General features: G+C 42.5%; 2 protein-coding genes across 3 annotated transcripts in view; one reads left to right on the top strand and one right to left on the bottom strand.

Annotated features, from left to right (window-relative positions):
• The first annotated feature begins 52 nt into the window (after positions 1 to 52).
• On the top strand, positions 53 to 5,406 carry spag6 (sperm associated antigen 6). Its single transcript, XM_063873776.1, has 11 exons — positions 53 to 190; positions 277 to 372; positions 446 to 612; positions 2,321 to 2,504; positions 2,662 to 2,867; positions 3,454 to 3,627; positions 3,697 to 3,849; positions 3,976 to 4,167; positions 4,768 to 4,884; positions 4,985 to 5,130; positions 5,269 to 5,406. The coding sequence occupies exons 1-11, from the start codon at positions 166 to 168 to the stop codon at positions 5,330 to 5,332; spliced, it is 1,524 nt and encodes a 507-aa protein (XP_063729846.1). The 5' UTR covers positions 53 to 165; the 3' UTR covers positions 5,333 to 5,406.
• Positions 5,407 to 7,587: 2,181 nt separating this feature from the next.
• The window catches only part of pip4k2aa (phosphatidylinositol-5-phosphate 4-kinase, type II, alpha a), a 25,329-nt gene continuing 10,608 nt past the window's right edge, over positions 7,588 to 22,308 (bottom strand). Inside the window, exons 2-11 of one of the 2 annotated variants that reach the window (XM_063912535.1) lie at positions 21,611 to 21,708; positions 21,371 to 21,467; positions 19,829 to 19,981; positions 18,888 to 19,034; positions 18,359 to 18,397; positions 15,008 to 15,124; positions 12,321 to 12,434; positions 11,945 to 12,185; positions 11,630 to 11,733; positions 7,588 to 11,534 (exon numbers count right to left, since the gene is read on the bottom strand). In XM_063912535.1, coding sequence (XP_063768605.1) covers positions 11,454 to 11,534; positions 11,630 to 11,733; positions 11,945 to 12,185; positions 12,321 to 12,434; positions 15,008 to 15,124; positions 18,359 to 18,397; positions 18,888 to 19,034; positions 19,829 to 19,981; positions 21,371 to 21,467; positions 21,611 to 21,708 — 1,191 coding nt within the window. In that variant the 3' untranslated portion in view covers positions 7,588 to 11,453. The remainder of the gene's footprint in view (positions 11,535 to 11,629; positions 11,734 to 11,944; positions 12,186 to 12,320; positions 12,435 to 15,007; positions 15,125 to 18,358; positions 18,398 to 18,887; positions 19,035 to 19,828; positions 19,982 to 21,370; positions 21,468 to 21,610; positions 21,709 to 22,308) is intronic. The other variant, XM_063912536.1, reaches the window with a different exon arrangement.

The raw sequence follows: 22,308 nt of genomic DNA, 5'->3' as shown, positions 1-22,308 counted from the left end.
CGTTCTACTTCCTGTCTGTTGCCACGGTAACACCTAACAACAACACCTAAACCAAACCTGGAGACGATCGGGCGAAATGCTGCGTTGATTACCATGTTTATTACGTTTTCTGTATAAATAACCTGCATTATCTTATCGGAATACACATTTTCCACCAGGGTAACAATGAGTCAACGACAGATAATTCAAGGTAAGATGCCCAAGCAGTTTCCTTTAACAAGAAAAGTGAGGAAAATACAGCTTGAATTTAGACGTTTTGCTTGTGTCTCATTGCAGTTTTTGAGCAGTATCAGAAGTCAAGGATGCAGTTTGTGCAAACGGTTGCTGATCTTGCAGCCAGACCACAAAACATAGAAATCCTTCAAAATGCTGGTAAGAAACAAGGTTATAACCACTGTAAGCTGTGGCTGCTCTTTCCAAGGTTTAATGCTCTCCTCTCCTGCAGGTGTGATGTCCATGCTGAGGCCCCTTATGTTGGACGTGGTGCCCAGCATCCAGCAGACAGCCGCTCTGGCTCTGGGCCGCCTGGCTGACCACAGTGATGACCTGGCCGAAGCCGTGGTGAGGGAGGACATCCTGCCGCAGCTGGTCCACTCTCTGGCCTCGCAAAACGTAAGCATCTCATCTTGAGGCTCATAGGAGTGCCTCTTCAATTCAGACAGAGCATCAACCATAACTCCCTTAGTGGCTGGTGTGTGTGCGAGAGGGTGTGTTTTGGGTTTGCTGGGTAGCTCGCCCGGTGACGAGTTAAAAAGATAAGCACCTTTACTTGGTGAGAACATACAATTTAGAAAATATCAGAACTCCTTACCCCTACACAGTATTCTAGGTCCTTATTTTTTGGACATGATATGCTGTTTCAAAAAAATGGAGGAAAAAAACCCTGAAAGGGGGTTCAGTTCAGGGGTACAGTGGACGAAATAAGAATGTGATCCCCTGCCAGTTTAGTTAGTTTACCCACTTACAAAGAAATGAACAGTCTGTCATATTTTATGATAGGTTTACTTTCACAGTGAGACAGAATATACAAAAGATATCCAGAAATGTAGATTAAAGAAAAGATATACATTAATATGCATTTCATTGGGGGAAATAAGTATTTGCAAAACATGCCTTAGGGGAAGGAGGTTATCAGCCAATATTCTACGATACATGGCCCCCTCCGTCGTCCCCTCGATGCAGCAAATCGCCCTGTCCCCTTGGCAGAGAAACCCCCCCAAAGCATCATGTCTCCACCTCCATGCTGGACGCTGGGGATGGTGTTCTTGGGGTCATAGTCAGCATTTCTCTTCCTCCAAACACGACATGTGGAGTTGATGCCTAAGATCTTGATGGTGGTCTCATCTGACCACATCACCTTCTCATCAGCCTTCTCTGGACCCTTCAGAGGATCCCTGGCAGACTTCAGACGGCCTGTACGTGTGCCTTCTTGAGCAGGGGACGCTTGCAGCGCTGCAGGATTTTAATCCATTACGGCGCAGTGTGTTACCAATAGTTCTGTTGGTGACTGTGCTCCCAGCTGCCTTCAGATCATTAACAGGTCCCTCCTGTGTAGTTCTTGGCTGACCCCTCATCTTTTTCATGATCACTGATGGCCCAAGAGGCGAGATCTTAGATGGTGGAGACCCAGATTGAAGGCGATTGATGGTCATTTTGTGCCTCTTCCATTTTCTAATAATCAAACCAGTTGTCTCTCTCTCTCACCAAGCTGCTTGCTGGTGGTCTTGTCTTCTATGCCAGCCTAGTGCAGATCTACAATCTTGTCCCTGATATGACCTTGGACATTAGTTCCACCATGATCACAGACCTGTCTCTGGTCTGGCCCTCGGCGGAGAGGTTGTAATCTGATTGATTGACTGCGGACAGGAGTCTTTTATCCAGGTAACGAGTTGACATCAGGAGTGCTTTCTTAAAGTGAGAGGACTTCTTTAACCGGTCCGTGGGAGCCAGAATTCTTGTTGGTTGCAAGGGGATCAAATACTTATTTCCCCCAATGAAATGCAAATCAATTTATATCTTTTCTTTAATCTACAGTTCTGGATTTCTTTTTGGTATCCTGTATAGTGTGTTGAAAAATGAAGTTATAGTATAGTAGGTAAAAGATATTCCCAAAAACAACACAGCACCGTATCTAAAAGAGAAATCACATTTAGAATGTGGAAGAAAAAGTTGTTTGTATATTATGTCATACGATATTGCTATAAGAATCCAATGTTATAATTTCATCAAACCATGGGACAACATAATTCACACCAGTTTCAATCAAGTCTGAAGTCAGAGCTTGAAGTCAGAGCATGTGCATCTTTGTGTTTGTATGCAGAGGTTCTATAAGAAGGCAGCAGCGTTTGTTCTGCGTGCTGTTGCAAAACACTCCCCCGAGCTGTCCCAGGCTGTAGTGGCCTGCGGGGGGGTTGATGCTCTGGTTCTCTGCCTGGAGGAGTTTGATCCCGGGGTGAAGGAGGCTGCTGCCTGGGCTCTCAACTACATCGCCCGGCACAACGCACGTAAAAAGACATTCTTAGATTTCTATTTGAGCCCATTGTAATATAATTTAAGTACGATTCCACACACACACACACACACACACACACACACACACACACACACACACACCTCAAAGTGTTTGTTTTCTGGTTCCCACGCCTTTCCATCACGGTGCAGCGTTGTCTCAGTCGGTGGTGGATGCGGGGGCTGTGCCCCTCCTGGTGCTGTGTCTTCTGGAGCCTGAGATGGCCCTCAAACGCATCGCGGCCTCCACCCTCGGTGACATCTCCAAACACTCCCCGGAGCTGGCTCAGACTGTGGTGGACAACGGAGCCATCGCACATCTGGCACAGATGATCCTCAGCCCTGACGCCAAACTCAAGGTAGACCATCTCAAAGACCGTGTTTAATCTTTCATATTGGGCTCTGTGTGCTTTACCTTCAGTTACCTATTTAGAAACATCTTGCCCTGGCAGACCTTCATCAGATCATTTTTAAATGAAATTAAGTAAAAGTTTTCTCCAAGGTAATCTAATTGAAAGATGTCGTCATGAATAAGAAACCTTCCCCTTAGACACCACTTAAATATGATTCTGTTTTTTTACCTGCAATTACAAAACACAATTTTAATTTGAAAGAAAACTGACATAAAAACCTTCAAAGCTGCTAGAAAATAATCACAGAAATGTCAGGGCATGTAACAGATCTTCATCATCAATCATACAGAATTCAGGTTTTTACCTGTCTTGGAAAAGTTGTGAAATATGAGCAAAACATGGCACATACCTTAACATCTAATAATTACATGTTAGATATATACGCACCATTTATTTAGTATTAAGCAGGAGTACCAGGTATTTAATAGAAAGCAGACTCATTTCAACATATATTCGGACTTTAGAATTGTGCAAAAATATAATCTCTAAATGATCTCCAGAAATAATCCAGATTTATTTGGTCTCCTTGAAGAGGCAGGTGTTCTCCGCCCTCAGTCAGATCAGTAAGCACTCTGTCAGCCTGGCGGAGATGGTGATCGAGGCGGAGGTGTTCCCTGCAGCAGTGGCCTGCCTCAAGGACCCCGATGAGTACGTGAGGAAGAACGTCACCACTCTGATGAGGGAGGTGGTGAAACACACACCAGAGGTACTAAAGCACACACTCAACTGAAGGCACAAACATGCATGAGCCAAAGTAATGCGAGTGTGTTTGCAGCTGTCCCAGGTGATCGTGAACTGTGGAGGCATGGCAGCTGTGATCGACTTTCTGGGCGAGTGCAGTGGAAACCTGCGGCTGCCGGGGATCATGATGATGGGATATGTGGCGGCTCACAGCGAGAACCTGGCCATGGCTGTCATCCTCTCCAAGGTGTTAATCTCTCTTGTGATCCCCCTCAACGAGCCATGTGACAGCAGCAGTAAAACCAGAGACATTCCCACAGGTCCAGTATGTAGGTCACATTCACTGAGTCTTGTTTGTCCTCCTGTCCTGCAGGGGGTGCCGCAGCTGGCCCTGTGTATGTCCGAGGAGCACGAGCATCACATCAAGGCGGCCATAGCCTGGTCCATCGGACAGATTGGACACCACACTCCTGAGCACGCCAAGGCGGTGGCCACCTCCAACCTCCTGAGCAAACTGCTTGAGCTGTACATGGACGCCGGCAGCTCCGAGGACCTGCAGGCCAAAGTAAGAGCAGCGGCCCTGCAGGGGGACGTGGAGGGAGACACTTGAAAAATGAGGTCTGCAGGGGTTGTATAACACCTGAATTCAGAGTGAACTGTTTGGAAGAGGAAAAATGAAAACAAATCTCAACACATGTACAACATTTAGAAACCCCCGATGCAATAGAGAGTAAGAATGAGTTTCGTGGCAGTTGCTCCATTCTATATTGAAATGAATAAAATATGAATATAAACATAAGATGGTATGTAGGAGACATCCAAGTACCGAAGCACGCCACAAGAAGCACACAACAGAAAACAGGCAAACGAAGTCAGCAGCAAAAGTCAAGCTAAATATTTGCAGCTATGTGATGTTGAATTTGTGAGGATGTTTCCTATTTTTTGGGGCAACGTTCAACCACAATCACTTTGAAAAGTAAATCGACTTGCTCTCAATAACAGTGAGGCACAAACTGCAATTAAAGATTAAGAGTACAAGAGAAATATTAAAGCCACACATGGAGAGAGTTGAGTCACTGGTCTGCAGGTATCACCTGGCAAAAAGCTGAGACAACAGTTTGTATGAATGTGTCTGCAGTTTAATGTTATCCCTCAATGTTTCCAGAGTAAGAAGGCTCTGAAGAGCATTCTGCAGAAGTGCACCTACCTGCCGGGTCTGGAGCCGCTCCTCTACGATGTTCCCAGCAACATCCTCAAACACGTGGTCTGCCAGTTCAGCAAGGTGAGAGGATCAGGACTCTGCTTTAAAAGAAGAATCTAAATTAATGTCAGGTTTTTCAGGTTGTTGGTTTGGATGTTATACCTGTGTACTCTCCTCTCAGGTGCTGCCTCATGACAGTAAGGCTCGCCGGCTATTCGTGACCAGCGGGGGTCTGAAGAAGCTCCAGGAGATCGAGGCGGAGCCCGGCTCTCCGCTGCAGGAGCACATCAACGCCATCAACAGCTGCTTCCCCGAGGAGATCGTCAGGTGTGTCTCTCTCCACATCACACACACATGCTCAAACACATACTTTTAACATCAAACCCCTGTGTGTGTAAACAGTAATCTAAGTGTGTGTGTGTGTGTGTGTGTGTGTGTGTGTGTGTGTGTGTGTGTGTGTTTCAGGTACTACTCCCCTGGATATTCAGAGGTGTTGCTGGAGCGGTTAGAGAGCTACCAGCCAGCCTGACATCAGTCCCACATGTTGAAATGTTACCATGAAGATGTGCCTTTACAGTAAATAAAAACATGTTTTAAAGAGCAGTTTTACATCTTGTTTATTTTGTCTGTGAAGCTTTCTTCTTTTGTTACTCCTTTTAATGTTGCAGCTTGTTTTAGCTTTAGGTTAGATACACTTTAGATTTCTTTACCACAGCAACATGCAAACAAGGCATTGCACATGAATTAAAATGAGATAAAACTGAAAATAAACCTAAATACCAGTTGAAAACAAACATAAACAATACATTTCTACATCTCGATATTGATTTATATATATCTAAAGAAAATCTGTATCAAATTCTAAATATACAAGATAAACAACAAACAAAATATCAACTAAGAAACCTAAAGTACATTATAACAATGATGTTAGGACAGACAGACGGATACCATTGTCGCTATATGTTGTGTGGGAGAGACTAAAGATAAAATAAAGGATATTTCATGGAGTCACATTACAAAAACTATTCTCATATGCACTCAATCGAGAGGTCAAAGGTCAGGTTCAACAGAGCAGATACAATGGAAGTGCATACATGTGTTGCTCAAAGACACTTCAGCAGGCTGCATAACATGATGTGGGTTTAAACTGTTGCTCCAATCACGGAGGCATGTCTACCTCATATTTAGTTTTAATTGCAAACATAAAATATACGGGAAGTTGTATTTCTGCAGAGCTCACACTGCCCCCTGGCGGCCGTGAAGCCTCACTGCGTCTAAACTGTGTGTGTGTGTGTGTGTGTGTGTGTGTGTGTGTGTGTGTGTGTGTGTGTGTGTGTGTGTGTGTGTGTGTGTGTGTGTGTGCGTGCGTGCACGCACGTGCAGCAGCTGCAGCGCACATGGCGGGCCGCTCTTTGTTTATTGTCTGCTGGTTGTCTCTGCTTGTTCTCCACATTGTACTGACGGTGTAAATGATCCTCCGCCCCAGAGACCTAAACTAGTCCGGCTGCAGCTGCCAATCCCCCCCCCCCCCTTTCTTACTTAAACATCTCATTTTTATATCCGCACAATTATCGCATGATGGCGCATATTTTTCAAGGAAGCGATGTAAATGTTTAAGAACAGCAGGGGGGCATTCATGAATTGTTCGGGCATTAATACAATAATATGTACCGTAAACAAACATGAACGAAAGCACGAGCTCCACAATCTGAAGAGCCACCAATTTAGCAACAAAGCCTTCGCTCCCGTTAGAGCATATTATTCTAATTTACTGAAGCTGAATGAAAACGTGTGAAGCTGTTCAAAAAATAACACATTTTTTAGAAACCATAGCTTTATTTATATTTTATTTAAAAACCACAGGCTCATGTATAATACATGTGACTGCTTGCAGTGTGTTGGTAGACATATGGCGATAACGCAAACAAAATAATATATCAAAAGCGTTAAGCATTAGAAGTGGACTTTAAAGAATTTAAAAAGGGCTCCTCGTTTTGTTCGACTGCATCTGATTAATCTGAATAATTAAAAAGACACCTAAGTCTTGAGCTCAGTTTGTGCGATCTTTCATTTGCAAAAAGAAATAAGAACGAATGTGTTATGAAGAAAGCTAGAGTCACATATTTAATCATGCTCTCTTTTTTCATCCTGTCCGTTTCTTTTTCTGAGGTTTGATATTTTGCGTGTCAAAGGCATTATTTGGCAGGCCTAATACTTAAATAAATAGGCGGATTATTTGCGGTTCAAGTTTTCCATAAACGGATAACTCGTCATGTTTTAAGTTAGTTGTGTCTTTCTTGAATTTTAAAACAGCTCCTTATAAATTCGCTTCTGCTAGCGGACATCAGTTATTTGTGTTGTATGTGTTTTTCAGTTTCTATTTTACCGATTGCAGCTTTATCTAATAAAGGGCTGAATCTTTCCTTCGCTGTGCGTCTTTCCCCATGCGGGACTCCCTCCTGCTGTTTTCGTTTTGTGGTTTATCATTTTTGCTTCTCTCTCATCTTCCAAGTATTTTGTGAATCCACTGTTCGTCAAATGTATTTACTTTGAAATGTTTTCCATTATATATCAGAGGACATTATGTATCTGGGGAGGAAACAGCTGCACAAGGTGAATAATTACAAGAAAACGGCTAATGCACAAAATAGACCAAATCAGCTGCAGTGACAAACTGTGACAATTAAACAATGAGCATCAGTGTGAAACAAACATTTTAAAATAAGCAGTAACTATGGGACTTAGAGTAAACGACACATAATAAAAACTCCAGAGGTAAACTTTTGAGTTAAGCAGAACAAGTGCTTTAATTGGTTTGAGTGAAGCTTATGGGATGGAGTGTATCATCATCATCATCATCATCATTAAATGTGAAGAACAATAAACATACATCATCATTTTGGCCTCTCTGCCACTGAAAGGGAGCTCTCACCAACCATTGTCAGACAGCAATAACACACACACACACACACACACACACACACACACTCACACTCACACACACATACACTAATGCGTAAGTCTTTTAGATGTACTCTAAAATAACTTGGGACTTTTTGCGAGACCGAAGCTCGACTGCAGGATGTTTCCTGGCCATGTGTTGACTTGCTCATGCAAATTCAATGGATTCAATCAATTTCAAAACTGTTTGCCTGAAAGACTTTTTTTTTAAAGCCACAGGATATGTTCCATCCCTGCAGATCTGGCCTTCGCTCATTTGCATTTGTAATTCCCTTAACACTTGAACACCACATGAACACAGGGTTGTTTCTCAAAACTTTGGACATGTTCACATATCAGCGAATGCACAATCTCCCAGTGCATGTAAAAAAACAAATTCAGTTCAAACAGACACATTACACTGTACACAATGTTCTTCAAGCTCATGGGGGAAGTTCTGACTGCTGAAAGATGCTTTTGGCAAGTTAACGTGGCAGCAGGTTGTTTGGTGGAGGAGCTCATTCGTGAGAGTCACAAAAGCCTTAAATGTCAAAGTACAGCAGAAGAGCGAGTGTGTTATTATTGTCTTTACATTTGCATCTGTTAAAGTCTGGCATCATCATGAGATCCAGAGTTAATATTCCCAAAACAGAAACAGAAAAAAACTCACTCTCCCAGCATGCACTGCTCCGTTTTCTACTCATCTATGCCTCAAACAGAGCAAAGCAGACGAGGAAAAGATGAGCGTTCCCTCATTTCCTGTTTTCTTTATGACACAACCTATGTACAGTATGAGCTACGTGACAATAGAAACAGAACAGCCCATTAATAGAGAAAGAACACTGAATATCCATTAACCACTGACTCAGGGTGACCTATCAGCTGATGACCTCCCTGATAACAAGCAGGTGGGTGACATAAAAATGCAAGAGGACATAAACCGGTTTCAGAAATGAGTTTTACAACGATGACGGGAAGTGAAATTGTGGACAAACGCGTAAACAAAAAAACAAAAAAATCACATTCCTGAAATCTGTGGTTACCAAAGTAAACGTGATGAACATGCTGACGGACTCCTGAGCAGCCGCCAGTTAGCGAGAGCGACACAACCACAACACACACACACACACACACACACACACACTTTATAAAGGCAGGACCAGCGTGAACGAACGAGGGGTTAATATCAGCGGACGCCTCGGAGCAGAGACGCCTGCACACACTGAATTATCACAATGACAGATTTGAATTTACAGAATCCAAACCAATCCACCATATTCAAATTTAAGACAGATATTCACTTTTTATGACGGTTAAAAAACACAATCATAAGATGGTTTAGTTAAACTCAACAATATGAACAGATTCAAATACAGGAGTGGAAGAACGAAGGGGTGGAAATTAAAGTAGGAAATAATGCAGGTCAAAGTAAACACCCTATTATTAAAATAACCTTTTACCTTTGTTTTAAAAAAAAGATTACAAAATATAAAATTAAATAATTTTGGAGTATAAAGGCACACATCTTGCACAGTGTATACAATGAAAAACAGTTATTTAAAGCATGGTAGGGACTACTTTACGCTCACAAATCTGGTTAAAGTGTGGGGACACGGAGAACAACACAGATAGAGGGGGAGGAAACTTAGTCCTGGGACATGCAATTTTTTTATGGTTTTTCTTACATCTATAGTGAGTATAAATTCAAGCAGTGTCATTCTTCATTTACCACAGCACCATCATTCATTCCCAAGGGTGGCTCCTTATTTATTTTTTTAAATACAACTATATTTCATGACTAAAATCCAATGTAAAAATATAAATGTGAATATATTCTATGATAAACAAACATATTGTGATGGAAGCTTTTTGCATGGGTTACAATAGTCAAGAAGGACGACTTTTTAGTTGGTTATCCAGAAAGTGATACACAACGTCACACGCACAACAACTTTTCTCACTTACACACAAGTATATTGCATTTCCCTTGTTAAGACCGTATCAACTAATTGGGATCGTATTCGTAACATTTGGTTCCTTTCCTCTTGTGCAAAATATACAAAAAAACCTCAAACAGAAACAAAAAAATTATTACCACATCAATTCATAAAACTGCCAAATTCAAACACAGTTAAACCACCTTTAAAATGTCAACAACAACAACAACAACAACACGAACAACGATGAATACCAGCCGAGGTGAGACAAGAGAACGATGCTGTCGCTGTTCATTCTTCTCCCCCCACCTCCCCCCTCCATTTCTCTGTCTCTCCCTTTACAACTTTTGAACACTGACACACACACACTGAGTGTGTGCTGGTACGATGCTGGAGGTAAACCGTCTCCTGCCTGTCCTGAACACAGACACACTGTAGCTGATCCCAAATCCCACAACACCAGAGTGCTTCTGAAAGGGATCGGAAGGTCATTTTACAAAAGCCCTCATCCAAGAACTCATCCACTCCTCGTGTAATATTGCAGTAAAGTCTTCCCGTCCATCCCTGCAGTAAGAAGATCTGCAGGTGAGTAAATCTGGAGGAGGAGGAATCTGGGATCAGGATTTCTAACACGTTTGTCCTCTTTGTTGCAGCGCATGTAACAGAACAAGAGCTCCTAACCTCTAATAACAAATAAAAGTGCAACATTTTTTTGATTTACTCATAAGGTGCTGATGGCAACAGAAAGTAAAGGGCTGTTGATGTTTCAATCTGACATCCCATATGAAGATATAACAAGGAGTGACTTAAATCACTTCAGCCACACAGGACTCATGGGTCATCCCCTGCCTGAGGAACAGAAAACAATGCCCAACACATTCAGGGGGAATGCAAGTAAACAGCACTTTGTGTGCTCCAATCTCCTCATTTTCCGGTACGTATCCTTCCCTTATTCATTCTTTATCACTGAGCATCACAACAAAGCCTAAGGGACGAGCACTGAGGTGTGACAAGTCAACTGATCAGCTAATGAGATGCGTTTGTTGTGAGGGAGTTACAAGGAGATAACCCAGAAGATCAATTCCTGACCTGAACACAGAGGGGTGGCGTCTAAAGGGCGAGTGATGCAGGACCAACTCAAATGGGAAGATTTGTTTGGCTGAGTACTTGTATAGCATCTGGGCGGGGGTGTGTGGCTGTTGGCCTATTGGAAGACTGCTTACCACTTCCTGAAATGAAGCAATTGCATCAGGCGAGGCTCATCATGTACGTCCTCGTTACATCCCGCTCAAGCCTTGTGCCGTAATCTGACCTCTGCACTCACACATCATAGCCTCCCCTACGTATCATACTGAGAAGACAAAAACAAACATCAAAACAAAAGCTGGGAGCTGGATGTTGTACTAGAGGCAATAAAAAAAAGTCAAATTCCCACATAAACAACCGTACAGACAAAAACAAATAAAACGACTTAATGACTTGGACGCTTGCTTTCAACACCCTTATCAAAGTAACACAGAGTCAACAGAGGAGAGGTTAAATGTAAACGAATGATGGTTTTCTTTTTATAGCTGCAGAGCGCGGCACGCCACTGAAAGAGACAGACAAGCAGGGAGGGATGTGGAGAGGGAGAGAGATACAAAGCCATCACAGCACCTTATTAATTCAGCCTCTTGATGCTTTTTCTCTCAGTCACCTCTCTTCCCCGCCCTACTCCCCCCTTGCCCTCCCTTTCCCTTGTGCCCCTGTGCCCCCTGTGACTCCTGGAGGCTATGACAGGATAGTGGTGATGAAATCGTGAAACCTCTTGGAGTACTGCTCTGGGTTCACCGTGGAGATCTCCGCTCCGGCCTGCAGAGGGACACAGAGACAACCGTCAGCCTCCTCATGCAGTACATGTGTCTTACTTACTCATCTAATATCTCCTGTTTTGTGCAGCTACATACCCCGTGTTTGACGGTCTTGGCGGCGTGAGCAGCTTTCTTCTTAGCATCGTAATGCTGCAGGATATCTATGATAGCCATGAAGTAAACCTCCTTCCTGGGAGCAGCTGTGATTGAAAACAAACGCACCCTGGATGAAAATCTTTATATTTGCACAGTATATTCAGGTACTGTTAAATAGGACAAGTGAGGACTAAAACACCCAGCAGGGGGAGCTCTCAGTGCTTGATATATTATGAAGCTGTTGAATAAATCCTTTACACTGCACAGGTGGGATTAATTATGTATTGAATCCCTGAAACACATGACACTACTCACTCTCATTGCTTTTGATGGCATAGACGTCGATGGTGGGATCAAACTCTCCGGGGGACAGAGGCTTGTTGCTGTCCAGGGTGTTGCTGGGGCTGTCTGGGGGCGTTCCAACACCCCCTCCGTCACTCTCGCCCTCCTCCTCTGCGTCGTTGTCCTCGCTCTCCACCTCCTCTTGCTCGGCTCGCTCCACATCGTGGATCCCCACCAGCAGGCTGTAGTCCATGAGCTTCAGCTGGGCCAGGAACTGAGGACGAAGGAAGACAGCAGAGGGAGTGAAGCATGGAAAGGAGAGCAAAGAAAGGCAATGTTGAGAGATAATGTATTGATATAGACAGAGAGGGGTTGGCTATTTTCTGTTAGATGGTGGATGAACACACACCTCCACATCTTTCCTGAGTTTCTCCAGGAACATCTTCTTGTTCTCCCCGTTGATGTGGATTTTCTGTCCGTCGTTGATGAAGTCGTTGTCCTTGTAGGTGGGCAGCTCCTTGGCCTGACCATTAGCATTGGAGATTAGCAGCCAAATAAACAACAGTTAAAAACACAACACTAGACGGCTTGAACCTGAAAGACCTGGGTGAACATGTGACAGAATTCTGACGCTCAAATCTATTATAATAAGTATTAGTCTCATTAAATATTGAGCTCATTTAATCAGACACAGTTGAGTCCTTAAATATAAATTTGGCACGAAATATTGACTAAAAACAATAACAATGGCATCAGTGTTCTTCATACTTTTCACCCAGAAAACATTAATAATATACTTCATGTTACACAGGACTAAACCATAGCTCACCTTTAAGAATAAAGGGGTATCTCAAAATGCCTGATGACAAAGATTAGTGTCCACAATGGTTCTGCCAGCATGTTGAAATACCCCGTTGGTATAAATAAGACTTTGAGCCTGTGTTTTTTCAGATAAGCCTCTGTTGCCAAAGACAACACACATTACTTGTAAAATGAGTTGTCTGACAAAGTACAGGCAGTCTGTGATAAACTGTGCATGCAGCATGCTCACAGCAGGGCACAGATCCACCTGATGCTCTGATCTACGTATTAAAATGTAAATGAATCACACAGATATTTGTATTTGGTCGTTGCACCGAAGTTTAGACAGCTTCCTAAATGCATCTGTTGGATCCACACTCTTTGTGTCATGCAAAAAAACAAAGGACGTCCAGCTCAAAGCCATGAAACGTCCTTGTTGGCACTGGGCTGCTCTCCCAAAAGCATCCCGTCATTTAGGAGGCTTCTCGGAAACTACACTGTGGATTGCATCTGATATAAACTACTTTCATAACTATGTAACTCCCTCTATTCAGCCTACAAGCAGAATGAAGGAGTTTCCTATTTAAGTGTTGCTCTACTGGGATTAATTGTCTCTCTGACCAGCAGGGGGAGGAGGTGTTATGTGAGGAGGGACGGGGCCTAGTTCTGAGTCGCTGAGGATAAGGAGAGCAGGACATGAGGAGCAGCAGCAGATCAGCTACTACAGTGTCTCTACAGCAGCAGGAGAAGAGCAGCAGCACAACAGCACTCTGAAACACTACAATGAGCAGCACACACCGACACACATACATTTACACCTTCACACAGATGGTAATACATCTCACAAATAGGACATTTGAGCACATATTTCAACACACATGGACCTCCAATTTGCAAGAAATATGGGGTGTACAACTTGCTAGACTGAATATAAATGCAACATAAAAAGTAAATGAGGACGCGACATAAGGCTGAGAAGAGAGGGAACATTGCCTCGAAAGTTTTAACCTAACCCGACAAATCATCTCTTACATTCATCCATCCCTCTACACTTCAAACTCAACTTTATGTCCACCGTCAGACCGGTTCTCCCAGTCATGCAGAGGATCCTATCAGAGGGGCTGTAATAAAATGAGTCTGAGTTGTGCACTACGCTGAGGTAGTAAGTAGAAAACAGAAAGATATATTAGAGTCAGGAGGAGAGGGTGGGTAGTTGACGAGGGTTGTAAATCTGTGTGAATTCTCTCAGACTTTAAAAACAATATTACAATTTATTTTCGGCTTCCCGCCAGCTGGCCATCGTCCACGTTGATTTCATGCCGTCTCAGAAGAACAAAGCAGTGACTTTCTGCAGGAATTGTGCAGGGCTAACACTGGAACTTTATGTATGCTGGGTAAACAATAAAAGAACTTTCAAATAGTTTGCATCATAATTGTGTCAATTAGCCCCTTTGATAACCAAACTATTTGTGCCTCTATATTAAAAGCAGCATATAAGAACTTTAGAACAGGCAATGTTACCTGGAAGCTAGAAACAAACTGAGACAGAGGTAATTGCCATTTCCACTTAAGGATTACTGCCATACCGATTCAAAATACGCTCATTATCTCAGGAGGGTTTTTATATATTTTAAAAAAAGAGTCATATTAGCTGTGGTCACATTACCAGCTGATACAATACAGGACAAACATGAAACAAACCTGGAGAAACGGCAGCTCATTTACTGCTTAATACACTTTCATTATAAAGATAAAGTGTTTCCATTCCAGTGATTTACCGACTCTTTCATACACTGCTGTGATAAACGTTGTCTGCTTATCCATTTGCACCACAGAACAGAGAAGAATTGTGTGTAACTTACTTAGTTTCAGTTTTAAACTTGGAATAAAACTGCAACAAAGTAAGGAAGTTCTCCCTCTGAAATAATGACACTTTCCAGGAACCTAAGTATGAACTTTCTCTTTCCAACTCTGGTTCGGGTATTATTTCAGGAGTGCCCTTCCCATTCATGCTGCCACCTCACTGCTTCACTTCTCGCTCTCCAGTGTTTCACAGAAATGTTGGTACCATTGAGTGAATGGTGGAAACAAAAACAAAATGTCTGGGAAAACTTAAACCAGCTTGCTGAGCAAAAAGGTGACTGTCGATGGATGGAGAGTGTGCAAAATATGGACTTTAAATAACAGCTTGAGAGGACGAGGAAACGAAAATGCTCGGCCGTACAGTAAATAATAATAGTCAAAAAAGATTGGTTTAATAGATCATGCCTGGTATATGAGCCCTGGTTTCCTTACATCTCTTACGTGTTTCATGGCGCAGTAAAAGCGCGTGGCAATCCGCAGTGTTTGCAGCCTTTGCTGAACGTTACCAGATTTGGGCCGCGGGGGCACATCCTCTGGTTGGGGCGGCTGCTAGAGAAGGGGGGAGCGAGGGAGGGTCGGTAGGGGTGGAGGAGAGGAGAGAAGAAAGGAGAGAGGAAGGGAGGAAGGAAGTTGGAAGTAAAGGCAAAGTGTTTAAAATGTTACAGCACACAATTGTTTGTTCAAATTGGTGGAGGGGTGGAAAGGGCTTGAACGCGAAAGATCCGTGTTCATTTCTGTTTGATGTTTTTGGAACTGTGGCTAAGAGTGTTGTCCAAAGACAATGCACATAATAAGTATTATACTCAATAGGACTTTATTTATATTTAATGTTGCACGTCTTTAGTCTGCCTACGCTGGTATTCAAACTGTTTCCTGCTAGAGAAGGAAGCAGACCGCAGCGCTACTCTAAAGGACGAAGGAGCTGGAACTACCAAGAGCAAGAAAACCACTGTACTAATTTACAACTATAAACTGAAGTCTGACAAACAGCTATTCAGGTGTGGTACTATTTCTACAGGCTTTCAACTAAGTGGATAAGGAGCTGCTAATAAAATAGCAAGACAGTTCACACTCATACAGACACATTAAAGCCATGTGCCCTCACAGGCAGAGCCGAGTGGTTTTCCCTAAACCAAGGACCACCAGCTTACAAACAAAACCTCCATTTCTTCCAGGTCACATAACAGCGATGGCACGCTTCACCTACAGCAGTGTTTGCTACGTTGTGGGTTAGTGTCCTAAATGACTCAAACAGGTCTTTTGTAATGAGAGTGAAATAAACAAACTTCTATGATATGATTTGCCTAGACTAGATTGACTTAGATTGGGCGATATAACATGAACACCCACTGATCGTCTGCCTGGTTAAATGTTGTACATTAAAATGTGTCAGAAAGCCAAACGCTGCTGTTTGAAAGCCAAAACCCCAAAAGACAGCAGCTTCTAAGAAGAACCACAAAATGTATTTCTAAAAATACATGTCATATGTGGGTAAAACTGAACATGTTCACAATGTGCAAGAATGGAGTTGGTGTTCATACACATTGAAATGTGTAAGAAATAAAGTAAACTTAAAAGAAGATGCAAAAACACATTTCAAACCATGCAGACGCATGCATGAAAGGGGAGGCGGGCATGCAGTCAAGAGAGAACCCTGCCATGCTTGTTGATTGTGTGGGTGTAAAGCCTTTTTTACACACGCACACACACTGTACCTTCTGAAAAACACTCATGTTATCTCTCATTTGGAGTGATGCACCCTCCTCTTGATTATACAGGCCGACTGAAGTGTGTGTGTGAGTGTTTCACTAAAGTCAAGTAGTGTTAGTGTTCACATTCTGGAAACAGTACAGAAAATGTTTTGAGGAAAGGGAAGACAACATTTGTATAGTCACTGAGCACATGTAGTTCATTTCAGCACGTTTGTAAGTGTGTGAAATATGTACATAGGTGGTTCATGTGGTGAAAACTGCAGGTCTCATCAGATCTTTGATGATTGAGCCTCGTGTCTGAGGCTTGTTGTTGGTTGGGTGTGAACATGTCCGCACATTCAAAAGGTATGCGTGTGTGTGACCATGTACTGTACTAAAAAGGTAGAACTACAGAATTCCCACAGCAACCTGTATTAATGTGTGAGTTAAGAGTCAGTTTTAGTTTTCGTTCATGATGTAAGCTCAACAAAAATGAGTTCTGTTGCCTCTGTTTTTTAGACTTTAACTGTTGATTCACACACAGCAGAGCGGCAGACAATGATGTCACACAGGAGGTCTATGTGTGTTTTAAAACCTCAGCTGCTTTTTTACCCATTCTTCTGTTAAGATCCCATTTTTTTCTCCTTCCATTTACAGTAGGCTATTTTTAGTTTGGGGATTCCCTGAAGTTCTTGATGCCTCACTGCATGGTGCCCCGCGATTAAGCCCCTGTAAAGCCGCAAGCAGTGGAAGTTCAAACCACTGTGGGTCACAACTATAACTGTTCTCATGTAAAAAACATTTTTCATGGTCAGGAAGGGCAACGTGTACACATGCAATAAAAAAATTAATTCGGACCAGCATCCCTTTTCAATACAGACAGGTCAAACCAACAGTGGTCCAAAGTCAAAGTGTTCAAGGACGCTGTCGGCCACTTCCATCAGTTAAAGACTTTCAGATCTATAAAAAATATATATATTGCCTATATCTGCTAAAACAAGTTTAACATGAAGCACACTGAACCATCAGGTCCTGCACAAGTTCAATGACAATTCAGCCAAGAGCAAAACAACTGTACACAAACAGCAACATTTCCATCACTGTCAGTCACAGAAAAGCGTATATATGTACTACTCACTCACAGACACAGCGCCAGGTCACAGCTACATAGAAAACACACAATACACAGGACCACCCTAAAATCACGAGACATCTGACAGAAAGTAACCCAACACACACACGCCTCAATCTCTCTCACACAGACAGCAGGCAGGGGAACTGGTGGAAGAGCAGAAGCGAGGTTAGAGGGGATGAAGCAAATTAAAGAGAGACACAGAAAAGCGTGCAGGGGCTACAAAGGGAATGGGGTGATGAAGTAGGTGCTAACTGAAGGAGATGGATATGTGCTACTGTCATCCCCGCCCAAAGGGAAACAGAGGCACTAAACACTCGTTAGTTGGGCCGTTGGGGTGATGACAGTAAGCCTGGAATAGTTTGAAGCTGTGTCGGTAATTCAAACCACTGGAGACACAGTTTGTTCTCTCGGGTTCTCGAAAGTGTCCACATGTCTTTCAAAGGACGTGGAATTAAATCAGGAAAAAGTATATTTGTAAAAAAAACATACCAGAGTTTCTGAACACTTTTTAACGGACCTTGTTCCTAACTTATCCTCAGTGCTTTTAAAAGAGTCCACCTGCTCAATCCACACCGACTCTGACCTCTAGCATTATCAGAACATGCTGTTCCTTCAGATGCTGCAAGGACAGCGGTCTGTTTGATGGACAAAATCAGCTTTTGAGTAATCCACACGGTGTGGATTGTATTCTTTCTTTGTGTTTTTTGGACATGTTTCATAAGTACTGAATCAGAATCAGAAGTACTTTATTTATCCCAAACTGGGATAACCCCTTTTTATGCTATTTGGATGGATTTGCTAACTTTCTTTTTAATTGGAGCATTCTGAGTTTATATCATTATTATTATTGTCTTTTTAAAGCATGTATTAAAGGTTATGATGCCCTTCCCCTACTGGAGTTGAAAGCTGTGTGGGTGTGTATAACAGTGGATCCCTGCTCACGACAGGTGACTGTACCTTCTCCTTATCGCTGGCCTCCCGTGCCACAGTGGAACCCTAGAAACAAAGAAAGGAAATTACTATAATCATAATTGTGCCTCACCACCCTACTTAAACTCATTCCTGCAAATGCTCATTACCCGTGGGCATGTTTGAACACAGAAGCTGACCCTATTAGGCAATGGCTTAAAATGGATTAAAACAGCTTCAGTGGTTATCTGATGCTCTCAGCCCTGTTTTACAACACTTGTTACCCAATGGAGAATGCCTGTAGTTTAAATCATACAACCTCTTATGACTCACTTTTTGTTGCAAATGATCAGGCCTATCTTTTGGAACCACGAAAACTATCAAATATGCATTTTTATTCTTGCACCAAAGCTCAGATGTTCAGTCAACAGGTCCTTGAAAAATTCGTCTCAAAAAAAGACTGGTGTAGTGCGATTACAGATTAAATTAACATAAATGATCGTGATATTAATGCCCTATCTGACCGCTTTTCATCCCCTTACTTCCTTCTTTTCCTGTATGAGTTTACTCCCCCTACCTTGAGATCATATTTCTTGTAGACGGAGAGTCTGTGAGAGAAGACATTGCGTGTAACAATCATGTAGGTCTCATCTCCATCCACGGTGAGCCGGTAAATCCCCAGAAACTGAGGCAGCAGCGTGTTGCCATGGCACTCCACGATGAACTACCAAAAGAGAGAACGAGTATCTGTTAAGGCAATGGCATAGTGGGACAACAACCACATGAATCTGTTCCCTGACACTTATTGATGTTGAAACACTGGGTAAAAGGTTCCTGACTTATGCCTGGGTGTCAGTTTGCACAAATAGCACAGATGCACTTTGAAATTCTGCGTGCGTGTTCATAATGCTGTCCTTTTTTTCCAGTTCCTTCGAAGAATGAGTGCAAAAGATGAGAAAGATCAGGGGCTGTGGTTGAATGGTCTTTTTATTCACATAAAGATTCCAAACTGAGGGAAATGACCCAGAAGTATTTAAGTGACAGCCATGACAAGAGATGTTCCAATGCTCTAAGAGCTAAGGAAAGGTGCTTCAATGCTTCCTTTCTTATCCACTTCAGGATAGGGTACAATGGATCATCCTTTATGAAAGCAAAGGAGATTATTCCCTCCCATAATTCCTTGCAACAGCAACAGTTAAAGTGATGACAGAGCCACATCAATAATCCATTGTTGCATAATTATGTTGCCTAATGTTATTGCAGTGAGACTCCTAACATTGCAGTTGTCTTATAAATGCCCCCTACACATCTTTCCTTGACCTCATGGTGTTTTAGATCAAGATTAAGGCAGCGGGGTTAAGATGAGACAGGATTAGACGCTGTTTCAGAAGAGTAAGAGCATATTTTAGTTTCTGAGCTGATCGAATCTATCAAAGACAAACGGTGTTAGGAGGTCTTCCTCATTGCAGAATCAAGCCTTGCTTTTTTGTAAGGTATAATAAGATAAGCTGTTATCACCTGGTGATATTTCTTCAGGATGTTATGCATCTCTGCCACATCCTCACTGCTGATGGTCTTGACCACGTAGCGTTTGTCATAAGAGGTATGGAAACGGGCCCCACTCCGACCCTGGGCGTCACTGTTCAAGGGAGCGCTGCGTGTCAGGGAGTTCTGAAAACAAACAGGGAAAAGAGTAAAGACAGAACATTATAAATAACGTTCATCAGGATGCATATACTAACATATGATCAGCTGTCACATGTTGCACGTGCATTATTTGGACTGCCTTTATAGAAACAAGTGTTTATTAGTTGTTGTTTAACTTTTTCCTTTAGCCTCTGGATATCTGACAACCTCCCACTCTCCAGTCTAAACATGTGGGGTTCTGACCCCTGTGCCTGCTCCCTGTCCAGACCTACACACAGACACAAACAGCTGCTGCCCAGACTTTGGAGCTCAAAAGTAACATGATACAACACCCCTGGCTCAATGCCTCATTCTCCAAGAATTTCTCATGTCCTCTGCCTCAGTTCCCTTTCCCCTCTGCAACACAAGCAAAAGATGCTATGACTTCAAACGTGAGGAGCAACCTACAACAATGGTCTGGCAGCATTTCGTTCTTGTATTTAAGACTTGTAATTGGTTGCAGTCTTGATTATAAGGGTCCCTTAAGAGAGCTTTCTAACAGTGGTTTGTGTCACAGGCTGAACACAGAGGCCCTTTGCCTGAGGCTGGCATAGATGAAAAGCTTCCAAAGAATGATCCTAATGTTTTGTTCTAGTTAGTCATTTTTCTCCACCAGGCATTAATCATAATGTTAAAAAAGGTTAATCTGCTTGCACTTCAGTTACCCGCCCAAAAACTTAAATGTAATACTGCTAGCATTGCTCATTACAACCAATGGTAACTGTGCATGTCATCAAAAGAGCCTGCAGCCGCTGGTGACCGATGTCTGTAACGAGTAATATTACCAATTACAAATGCTGGCTTTCAGACCCAGGGCAAAAAACACAAACCAATACCCCTTTTTAAACACAATGTGCCTCATGTAGGAAAGAAGTTTAATGTTGGGAATGCCACGACATTCCTCTTTACTGGCCAGTGTCTTAACACCCCCACTGCCCACTCTGCAGCCAGCCGAACCCGAATGTAAACATGTGAGACGGACAGCTGCACTGAGCCGGGACACAACGACCTCCAAATACTGCCAACTCATTGCCTGCACTGGGAATGGGGAATTACCAGGGAGGAGTGGAAAATATAGGAAATCAAGGCTGAAACAAAAGAGGGGAAGGAAAAAGTGCAACACTGTTCTCTGTAATAATGTGATTACATGAAAAACAGTTGCACGTTTTCCAGTGAGTTTGTAGCACCAGGGGGTTTCATTATTAAATACACAAGGTTCGGATAGATTTTAAGATAAGGTCATGCCTAAAAAATCAAATGTCTTTGGTAGTTGGAACATTCACCTGGCAGTTAACACTATCATAGTACTACAGAAATAACAATATAATATATATATTTGACCCAGAAGTGGTAGAAACACTGCTAGGATTTTACCAAGAAGTCCTGATCATCGATGCCAAACCTCTCCCTGAGGTTTCGAAACACCAGAGGGCAGTACTCCTTGAACTTGAAATGGCTAGGCATGTTCTCCCTGTGTGCACATGAAAAAAAGAGGGACAAAACTGAGGATATAAGATGGTAAGGGTCTGCAATTACATTTCACAAAATTATACAAATGTAATATTTGATTTGTCTTGAAAACATTCATAAATATCATCCAAAAAAAGACCTTACTTGTTAAAGAGGTGGTTGTCCACTTTGATCTTAGAGTACGCCTTGAAGTCGTCTGGCATGAGCATGATGGGAATCTGAACATGGCTTAACTCATTTATCTGTCAGGAAAGAAGAAGAAAGAGGATCAGAGATACATATAGCAACTCGAAGCAGAATAAATCACATTAGAAATGCTAGACATATTTCACACATTGGAGTCGTATTCATTCAAAATGCAGAGGTTAAAAAATGTAAGGTGAGTTGGACTGCACTTGACCAGATGATATTTATAATTGAGGGCACTTTTACGTTGGTGATATCGATCTTACAAAAGGCACAATTACAAAGCAGGCCCATAAACCTTGCACAATGAATAAACAGAATTAATAAACAGCGGGGCCTCTGACACATACGGCACATTGCAGGGGTTTCCATTTGGAGCTGCTCATGCATCACATTGCTGTAATACGTAGACCTGACATTTGTTATGACTCAGGCCCAGCGTGATACAAATATGAAGCGTGTTGTGTGTGTGAGAGTGTGTGTTTGTTGGCTGCAGGCAGGAGTGCTGGCAGGTTTCTTGAATCTATTAATAACCTGTCAAGCACACTGCTAATGCAGGTGCACTAAATAAACTAAAACATTTGAGCTTTGATTGACTAACATTAAATCACACAATATGTGTGTGTTCCTTCACAGCGCTGTCCAGAATGTACTTC

This window comes from Eleginops maclovinus, chromosome 21, assembly GCF_036324505.1.
Source record: "Eleginops maclovinus isolate JMC-PN-2008 ecotype Puerto Natales chromosome 21, JC_Emac_rtc_rv5, whole genome shotgun sequence".
In the NCBI taxonomy this organism is placed as follows: Eukaryota; Metazoa; Chordata; class Actinopteri; order Perciformes; family Eleginopidae; genus Eleginops; species Eleginops maclovinus.
Note: the sequence above shows the minus strand (reverse complement) of the source record. Positions and strands in the feature narration are given on the sequence as shown.